The sequence below is a fragment of the Parathielavia appendiculata genome (assembly GCF_033297405.1).
Source record: "Parathielavia appendiculata strain CBS 731.68 unplaced genomic scaffold N657scaffold_3, whole genome shotgun sequence".
Classification (NCBI taxonomy): domain Eukaryota; kingdom Fungi; phylum Ascomycota; class Sordariomycetes; order Sordariales; family Chaetomiaceae; genus Parathielavia; species Parathielavia appendiculata.
In genome coordinates this window covers 545281-554822 of record NW_026944222.1, presented here as the reverse complement: position 1 = coordinate 554822, position 9542 = coordinate 545281, and the positions used below count along the sequence as shown (strand labels likewise).

General features: G+C 54.7%; 3 protein-coding genes across 3 annotated transcripts; 2 read left to right on the top strand and 1 right to left on the bottom strand.

Moving 5' to 3' along the window:
* Positions 1-2279: 2279 nt before the first annotated feature.
* On the top strand, positions 2280-3973 carry N657DRAFT_642349 (uncharacterized protein). The gene is made up of 2 exons (XM_062792326.1): positions 2280-3017; positions 3079-3973. Exons 1-2 carry the CDS (start codon positions 2479-2481, stop codon positions 3731-3733), a joined length of 1194 nt encoding a protein of 397 aa, XP_062649378.1. The 5' UTR covers positions 2280-2478; the 3' UTR covers positions 3734-3973.
* Positions 3974-4545: 572 nt separating this feature from the next.
* Positions 4546-7243, top strand: N657DRAFT_567815 (uncharacterized protein; the record flags this gene model as incomplete). The annotated part of the gene is made up of 4 exons (XM_062788545.1): positions 4546-5574; positions 5632-5880; positions 5939-5988; positions 6409-7243. Coding segments are annotated over 4 exons (2163 nt in total), but the record flags the coding sequence as incomplete, so codon positions are not given.
* Positions 7244-7319: 76 nt separating this feature from the next.
* Positions 7320-9064, bottom strand: N657DRAFT_669867 (mitochondrial carrier). Its single transcript, XM_062795505.1, has 2 exons — positions 8400-9064; positions 7320-8334 (listed from the first exon to the last, which is right to left on the bottom strand). The coding sequence occupies exons 1-2, from the start codon at positions 8782-8784 to the stop codon at positions 7661-7663; spliced, it is 1059 nt and encodes a 352-aa protein (XP_062649376.1). The 5' UTR covers positions 8785-9064; the 3' UTR covers positions 7320-7660.
* Positions 9065-9542: the final 478 nt, after the last annotated feature.

Genomic DNA, 9542 nt, shown 5'->3' with positions numbered 1-9542 from the left:
TCAAGTGCAAGATTGTCGGTACCTTTGGACATTGCTTGTTGTGAACCCTTTGGCTTCACCGAACCTCACCCCGTTGTCAAATTAAACCTTCAGGAGTCCCTTTCAGAAGTTGGGGTTTCGAGATTCGTCATACTGATCCTTGAGAGAGAGGTTTTCCAAGTTCCGATTTGAGTCTCCCGCTCTCCAAATATCCTCCCTCTGTTGCGAGTCATGTCGCTTCGTCATGAAATCCACATTGTCTCGCCTGCCAATAGCCTAAACGTAGGGCTCATAGTGGGGGCCGTGACAATATAACTTATAGGATCGTGAGACCAGAGCGACTTGCGATTCGACACCCTTTTTCAGAGAGATACGACATAGCTGAGCGGGTTAGCTGTGCACGTATCATTACACAAGCCTTAATGTCAGCTAAGAAGGCTGAGGAAATAGGAAGGTAGGCTTCTGGAGCCTATCTTTAAAGTTGGCTAGCCTCTCATTGAAATAGAGATCTAGTATAGGAACCTATTTCTCAGCCTTGAGGTATCGAATTAGGATAGCCTTGTAGGCTCCGGCCTCTATCCGTAGCGTCCTATTCAGGGCCTTCTAGAGAAGTCTTCTGCAATGCTCTATAGCTGGCTCCTAATAGGAATAGGCCTATAGAAGCTTTAAGCTCTGTAAGCTAGAGCACTACGAATGCAATTGGTATAGACCTCCCGGGCCTTGGCTAGAGCTAGGCCCTAGGTTTTAGCAGCTATTTGTGACGGGCACCACCCAAGGCCTGGTCAGCTCGCACATACAAGATCGATATTGCTACAACAAGAGCAAGAGCTAGATGACAGGAATGGGCGTGCAACCAGACCTTAAGTACTGGAGCAGAGGCCTATGCGTAAGCATGACCATAGACGTATGATCAAACCCCATGACGTATGCATAACCGCAAGCATACGACATAACCATGAGAACAAGAAACGGGGAATCCCGTGACACTATTCTAGATAGTACGAAGTTCTATATTTTCAGCTTTCATTCGATAGCTTCTCAGTAAGCCTTCCAATCTTGCCTCTAATCCAGCCAGACTCCAGGGAACCAGCAAGAAGGTATAGGCTGTATAGCGTCGAAGTCTTGGCCTTATAAGTGGCTAGGTTAATTAGGTTTAGCTATTGCCTTCAACCTTTCTTGAAGTCAATTAGGTCGCTCTTTGTGAGAGACGAGCAATATATGGCGAGGCACAAGGGCGCTGCAAACATTACTCAATTCTGCTAATCGAAAGCTGGGGAAAGGAAAAAGAAGAAGACACAAGATGCGCGTCTGTAGCGCAAGAAGGTAACTAGGCGCACGGGCCACCTTTCCTCACACTCTTTTCTCCAGTAAAGACTATCCCTCTAGACTTAGCCCACTATGAATAGGTTTTCTAGGCCTCTTCTAGTTGCCGGCAATTGGCCTAAGGCTCGCAGCCAAAGGCTAGGAGATCAGTATCGTCTGCAAAACTCACCGTAGTTATCTCTAGATACTTTATTTTCAACACTCTATATAGAGAAGCGATAAAAAAGATATAGAGGATTAGAGATAGTAGAGAGCCCTATATGGCCCCAGTCTTGACTGGTATATATATAAATAAATAAATATTTAGTTACCTGATGACTAATCCTAATAGGCTTATATACGAAGATATATTAGATGGCTATTACACTCTAAGAAACTCTTAGAGTACAAGCTAGCTATACAGCTAGAACTAGCTAATTCAATAGCCTCGTTAGCTACTATATTTACGCCTTTCTTTTCTCTTGTAACGGTCCCAGGAGTATATTGCAACTAGCTGGTAACGACTCTACGAGTTTGTCTCGAATTGAGAGAGATGATGAAAAAGAGTGAAACACTATGCAAGATACCTGCCGTCTTATCCTCCACATCCTTGGCCTGTGCGCCGATATCGAACGAGATAGAAGTCCACCGAATCTCGAGTCTTGGCCGAGAGTTTGCCGAGGCCTTTACGGGCCAAGCCCGTTACATCTCTATAGTGGGAGGATTCAGGACTTCAGACTAGTATGAGGAGATAAGAATTTTTAGTCTAGCATTATGGATATAGTTTTCCTTTGTATTTAGTGGTAGAGGCTCTAGCGAGCCCTAGTGCATAATGGTATAGGAATAATAATAATAATATATATGAGATAATCAAGATTTAGTTACTAGAGTAGTTTTCAAGGAGGTCTTGATTGAAGTATGTTAGGATTTGGTTGATATTTTGGTAATTGAAAATTTCATTCCTGAATTCTGTCCTGGACTCCTTGTCCGTTGGGATGGTCCCAGGGCAGCTTATGTAACAGGACAATTGCAGTGTCCTCTCCAACAATGGCGCGCCGCTGACAAACCATATCATCAACCACCTAAGCCACCCAGCGATTCGACTGGAAGGCTCAAATCACCGTGATAAAAGCATGTGACAACAACGACGCAAAACTTCGCAATTTAGGCTTCATTTCCACTGTTTTCCCAGCCAAAATGAAGCTCTCGGGCATGTTCAGGCTGCCTGTACTGCTCGGTGCTGCGCTGCTGGCGCCCGCGACACTTGGGGCCGAGCATACAAGCAACTGGGCCGTACTGGTCTGCACGTCGCGCTTCTGGTTCAACTACCGCCATCTTGCTAATGTCCTCTCTATCTACCGCACCGTCAAGAGGCTTGGCATCCCTGATTCGCAAATCATCCTCATGCTGCCTGACGACATGGCCTGCAACCCGCGCAACGCCTTCCCGGGCACCGTCTACTCCAATGCCGACCGCGCAGTCGATCTATACGGCGACAATATTGAGGTGGACTACAGAGGCTATGAGGTGACGGTGGAGAACTTCATTCGGCTGCTGACCGACCGTGTGGGAGAGGAGATGCCGCGGAGCAAGCGGCTCTTGACAGATGACCGCAGCAATATATTGGTGTACATGACGGGCCATGGCGGCAATGAATTTCTCAAATTCCAGGACGCCGAGGAGATTGGCGCGTTTGATCTGGCCGATGCGTTCGAGCAGATGTGGGAGAAGAAGAGGTGAACTTCACCCCCTTACTGTCTATTCCCACAGGGAACTCCAAAGTTCTGACCCACGCAGATACAACGAGATCCTCTTCATGATCGACACCTGCCAAGCCAATACCATGTACAGCAAGCTCTACTCGCCCAACATCATCGCCACGGGCTCCTCGGAGCTGGACCAATCCTCGTACTCGCACCACGCGGACAACGACATTGGCGTCGCCGTCATTGACCGCTACACATACTACAACCTCGAGTTCCTCGAGACCGAGGTGCGTGACACGAGCAGCAAGAAGACGTTGGGCGACCTGTTCGACAGCTACACGTACGAGAAGATCCATTCCCACGCCGGCGTCCGCTACGACCTATTCCGTGGCGGGGCGGAAGCAGCGCGCAAGAGGCTCGTGACGGATTTCTTTGGCAACGTCCAGAATGTCGAGGTCGATGGCGCCGGGAACACCACGGCCCTGGAGGAGGAGCTGCTCTCGCTGAGTAGGACCATCGCGGTGCTGCACCACAAGGCGGACGAGGAAGAGGAGGCAGTGGCAGCGCAGAGAAAGAATGCGACAGGACAGGCTGAGGTTAAGGCGTCGGCGCAGAAGAACGTGCATTCTGTGAAGCCACTGACGGATGAGAATTGGTGGTCGAAGAAGGTATATGGGGCTGCGGCTGTTGCCGGGTGCACATTATTGTGGGGGCTAAGCTCATATCTAGAAAGTCCCGGGAGGTGAGGAGGACTTGCTGAGACTAGTATTCTAATAAATCGATGGCATTCATTTGGTTTAACAGATCGCTCAGTAGCTGGTTTCACGTGGCCTGTGATTCACCCCATACTGAAAGTGATATGGATTGAGAGGCTTGTGGCTGCCAAAGAAGTCCGATGCACGGGAGGGAGAGACCATGGCTACAACAGTGCCATGGAATTGCCGCATCTAACAGATTGACCACCGGAGTTCGAAAGTCCGAGAGGGATGGAGAGGCGCGTCTGAGAGCCTGCCGAGCCTGCTAAAGAAAGTTGGAAACGCGGGTTAGGGTTATTTCCGGCAGCATCATTGTCTTGGAACTCAACATTCTCTCACTCGCTCACTTCCCACTCCAGGGCTTGCATGGCATTGATGGCTTGATTATCTTGTCATGAATATGCGCAATCTAAACACCCCTACTTCCGGCACAATACCACAAGTTCTATCTTGTGGCGAGTTATCACCATGAGCGAGGCAGTTTCCAAACCGAATAAGCGGAAAGTGAGTTCGTTTATTAACTTCAGTTTCTGCCTATTCTTTCATCCGAGCAGATCACCCGGCATTCATCACAACCATGCCATCCTCCGGTTACAGAGTGCATTTTTGAAGGTCTCGACTCGCCATCAACATGTTGTCCCTCCATCCAGATCTTGTCAACTTCTGGCATGTTTCTCGTCACGTGCTGCCCATCCCGGCTCACTGCATGGTTGTTCACTTCACAAACTAGAACCAGGATTGTTGTTGTCTCTGGCAACATCTGCCTTTCGTGAAGCCGCCAGCTGACAAAGCGCGATTACAAGTTTCTCCCCCTCCGAGAAATAACCATCAACTCACGGCCACTGATCAGGCGGGCCATCCAATTCTCATGCGATGGAGAGATTGCTGTCGCTGCTGACGACTCGGTCCATGTCTTCGTTCCCGAGTTTCCCGACCTGTCCAAGCGCAGAGAAAGGATTAAGGCTCGCATGAGCGGTCTGCAATATGGTATCCCTGCAAATGGGAGCTCCGCAGCTGACGATGGATCCTCGGACGAGGATCATGACGAGGAAGGTGGCTCAAAGAAATACACCCACCAGGCCATCCGCGCACAATATTCCGAGGGCAGCAAGCACATGCCCGTGTCTTTCCCACCCCTGGACCCGCGCGTCAATCGGGAACTCTTCACGGCTCAGAACATCCCCTTCCCATACGAAGGCGCCGCCGGCGCAGAGGGTCAAGATGCCGACAGCAACGACGAGTCGGCCGGGTCCGACGATGCCTACGAGTCCGAAGATGAGGAGGGTGAGAGCACCGGCCTGGGAGCTCACAGGCCGTTCGGAGCCGGCTACGGTCCCATCACCGGTGTCGGCAGCAGTATGAATCACGTCGTGTGCGTCGGCTGGTCACCGTCCGGGTTGGGTGTCAACCGCCGGCCCATCTTGGGGGTCTTGACCGGATCCGGGACGCTCGCTATGTTTGGCGACGGCAGCGAGGTTGGGAATATCCTGCCGCGCGCCAACGAGGGCATGCTTCAGCGTCGCGAGCTTACCTCCTGGATCGTGCTGTGGGGGTTGGGCGAGCGGCTGGTCGTGCCGGGGCAGCAGACCGACGTCAGCGAGTATCTCCGTGGCTTTGCATGGGCCCGCGAGATCGCCCCCGGACAGGCACTGCTGGCAACAGTCAACGATGTCGACGAGGTCGCCGTCGTTAGCGTGCAGTGCGTCTATACGGCGGACGACACCAAGGCAAAGGGGAATCGATCGTTCGGGAGTGAGCCGCGGGAGGATGTGGTTTGGCTGGTGCGAGAAGTGGCACGCTTCAAAGCCGAAGGACCTCACGAACCATCCAACGTGAGTTTAACTTCTACATCTTTGGTCGATTATTGGACTCTCTAACTGTCCAACTAGCCCCTGGACCCGGACTACGTCCCATGTGGCACCTCGTTTGGACTCAAATGGGGTCCTTGGCTGCAGACTGGCGACACCCGAACTTGCGTCCTCTCCTTTATCGACCGCAGCTATGTCGGATTCCGGAAAGTTACGATCAGAGAACCCTGGATTAGGGGGAAGCTTCCAAAAATCGAGATTGGGCGCAAAGACGCCTACGGAATGTGCGTGCATCTTTCGACAGACTCGTTTGTAGAGTTTGAAGACGCGGTACAATATTTCCCCTATTTGCCTCATTGGCTTCCTGGCTTCAAGCTGACAATTCCAGATCTGGACCCATGACAGTGTTAGATCTTGTCGGGGACTGATTGCCGCTGGGTTTGACCTTAAACAGTTCGATGTGGCGCTCTCTGGGTCCCCTAGCTATCGACCGGAGAAGCACAGCGCCTGGGACTGTGGCACGATCTACCGAGAGGGGGCAGACCAAGGCTCCCAGAACCCCATCGTCGGTATGAGCTTGTCCCGGCACACTTTCCCATACTTCATCAGCAAGTCTAGGCTAACTTTTCCAGATCTCGTCATCCATCCGCCTGATCTGGCCAATCCAACCCCAACACCTCTGTATACCCTCATACGAATGTCGGCCACAGCCACCACGCACGACTGGTACCAGACCAACGTCCCTCCTCCGAACGACCCGGCCGCAGATCCACGGCCCCAGTGGGTGCGCACCATTGCCCAAAAAGTGGAGGTTAGGGTCCCAGTTGATATGCACTTAACGCGCACCTACGACGACAGCGGCTCCGAGGGTTCTGTGTCGCAATCGGATGATGATGAGGATGATATGGACCTGGACGGCGATCTGGACTCACTGGCAGACGAAGAAAACGTGACCGGCGCTGGTCAGGCGACGGTGCTCGAGATTCCTGAGGTCCACCCGCACCGATTCCGTCTCCACGGCATAACCCTCTCCCCCGGCGGCGGCGTATCCGCAGTCCTCGTCAGCAACCATAACACGCAGCACCCAGAGCGCGGCGGCTGGCACACGGTGCGGTCGAGCGTACTGTTCGGGCACAAGCCACGACGCCCGCGGCAGGCGCAGCAGCAGGACGATCAGGCGGCGGCATCCGACTATGGCCTCCCGATCGATCCGCAAGTTATGATTATGGACAACCACACACCGACCAGCGAACAGACTCACCTGACAACCGAAGCAAAGCTCTTCGAAAACCTCTACGGCGGTGGGCCTGAAGTCCGCGGGGTGCACTACCCGGCCTCAAGCCCGGACGCCAACACCGACGACGTCGACTCCAATTCTGGGGATGCCCACACCCTACGCCACCTCTTTGCCCCTGCCCTGGCGACCCAGACGTGCGACTTGTGCGGCCTGGCCATGGACTTGCGCAGGGGATCCCTGAGCGGGTGCCGCAACGGCCACTTCTTCGGCACTTGCGCCACGTCCGGGCTGGCGGTGCAGACGCCGGGGGCGACGCGCAGCTGCGGGGCGTGCGGGCTCCGAACGATGAGAGCCGAAGTGCTTGTGGCCAAGATGCCGAAAGAGCGCAGGGAGGAGGTGCGGCGGCTCGTAGGAGAGGGGCTGTGTGGTGCGTGTGGTGGGAAGTTTTTGAGTTGAAGTGAGAAAGGCGCGTTGGGGCCTTCAAAAGGGAAGGGTGAGGGAAGCACATCCGCAGTTGTTTTGGCCGAAAGAAGGTTATCGACCGCGTTGTTGCTCCTTTTTGGAGGGACCCATACGGCGTTGGTCTATGTCTAGAGCTAGCTCTAGTCTATGAAAATAGCATCTGACAATGTGACCGGAAAACTTGAACCCGACTCGCAAAAGTGTGCGAAAAGATACTTCAAATCTAGCATGCCCGAGTTCGAACCCAAACTCCTCACCCTCAAACGAGCAGACAGCCGACGACATTTGCAATGACAAGATATCCATGACCAACGATGCCAACCCACACCACCTCAGAAACCATGAAAGACAGCATGCAGGGCTCTTAACTGCAGACAGAACATCCTGCGCACCGAACACTTCATTCCCCCCTCAGCTGAAAACCTTATTCATAGCCTGATGCGCCAGCTCAACCCCCAAAAAGGTCGCCGCGTTCGCAGGCACGGCTCTCGCCAGGGCGGGCCCGAAGCCCGGAAAGAAGGCCTTGAAGCCCCCCTGGGCGTACAGGCCCCTGACGACGCCGCCAATCGTCACGTTGCCCTCGGCCGTCTGCAGCCTGCTTTTGACGGTGTCGACGGGGAACACGGGGATCCACATGGCGACGCCGGCGCCGGCGCCGGCGCACGTCACGGCCGTCAGGCTGAGCTTGCCCGTCGCCTCGCCCGTCACGGGGTCCCGCGGCGTCAGCGCCTTCTTGATGTACTCGTACGCGGCGAAGTAGGCGGCCGACCCGGGCCCGTCGCGCGCCAGCGTCGCGGCCGAGCCGCGGAAGACGGACCGCACGCCGCCCTCCTTGTACAGCTGCCGCACCACGTCGATGCCGCCCGAGTACTTGGGCTTCTCGCCCGGCGCGAGCTTCTTTTGGCCCTGTACCTGCAGGATCACCTTAACGCGCTCAAAGGGCGCGGTGATGGCGGTCATGGGGATGGCCGAGAAGAAGCCGGCGGCCGAGATCTGCGCGATCGACAGGGAGCCGTCGGGGGCAACAGTGCTGGTCGCGCGCACAATGGTCTTGCCTAGGTCGTAGCCCCAGAAAGAGACGGCGACTGTAAAACGCGTTGATTAGCGAATCTGCTACGTTGAGAGAAGGGAGAAGCAACCTGGGACGTACACATGGGGGTGACGCCGACCAACGGCGCGGAGACGCCGGCGTACAGACCCCGCCGCAACCCATCCTTGGCCACGCTCTTCCGGACGACGTCGAGGGCGCTCGAGTAGACGCCCTTCTCGGCAGTTTGCAGGCGCACCTTGACCAGATCAAAGGGGTGGCCAACGACGACGGCGCACACACCGCCGAAGCCGCCGGCGACGAAGGACCGGAGTTGTGACAGGCCCGAGGATGCTGCTGCTTTTGCCTCGGCCTTGATCTCGGCTTTGAGCTCATCCTTGCTCTCGGGAATGTGAGGGATCTTGTTGGCGACCGCAGACGGAAGGGCGGACTGGAGCTTTTGGTTGACCGCCGCGCCGGCGGTCTCAGACTGTGAGGGCGTGGTCATCTTGTGTTAGGGGACTGTATAGTTCGGAGAGCGCGGTCGATCCGGGATACCGTCTTGGGACGGCGTTTCAACGTATTAAGTACCCTCTCAGCGTAAACCCCCTTTGTGCCGTTCCAGGAATGGTGCTTGGTAATTGTCGCAAAACGCGCGATGTTCAGGTATGACGGAACGAGCAGTATCAGAAATCAGGCAAAGTAGTTATGGGACTAGAGTGCTCCTATTCGGTAATGTCAAAGGACAGACAGAGCCAGGGGCATGCTTCGGGTTTGGGCGGCAGTTGGGGTTTTGAGGGTCTCTCGGCCCGTCGCAATCCAGCCACGGACGTCACGGTAGAAACCTCGGCAAAAAGGGGATCTAGGCCCCGCCATGTCTGGGGCGGGTGGAATTCGGGTCCCGTTGCAAATTGAATTGTCAAACAGCGCGCCACGCGGCAGGCTTCGCATCCTCAACTTTACAATTCTACAACTACTCAAAGGTTATAGTTGCTCGCTCGCTCCTGAGAAGGCGGATTTGCTGCTTTGGGGGTGTACGAGAGCCAGACACATCCTGGCCACACAGTGTTAAGTGAAAGTCGGATCCCTGCTCTGCCGCAAGTGTGGGGTAAGCTCAAACGGCGATTCGGCATCGCGGGGATGGAGGGGCAGGCGCCATCGCGTTGCCATCACAGGAAGAACATGCCTGATATTGAGTCTCAATCCCTTCATCCAGCCGCTGCGGTCCATCCCATCCCCATCTGCACCGGACGGATGGGTGAGAGA

What these genes read in the sequence shown, in the direction of transcription:
- N657DRAFT_642349 (XM_062792326.1), top strand. Translation starts at nt 2,479, where the DNA reads ATGAAGCTCTCGGGCATGTTCAGGCTGCCTGTACTGCTCGGTGCTGCG. An exon ending in CAGATGTGGGAGAAGAAGAG is followed by an intron (nt 3,018 to 3,078) that starts GTGAACTTCACC and finishes TGACCCACGCAG; the next exon opens with ATACAACGAGATCCTCTTCA.
- N657DRAFT_669867 (XM_062795505.1), bottom strand. Translation starts at nt 8,784, where the DNA reads ATGACCACGCCCTCACAGTCTGAGACCGCCGGCGCGGCGGTCAACCAA. An exon ending in GGTCGGCGTCACCCCCATGT is followed by an intron (nt 8,335 to 8,399) that starts GTACGTCCCAGG and finishes CGCGTTTTACAG; the next exon opens with TCGCCGTCTCTTTCTGGGGC.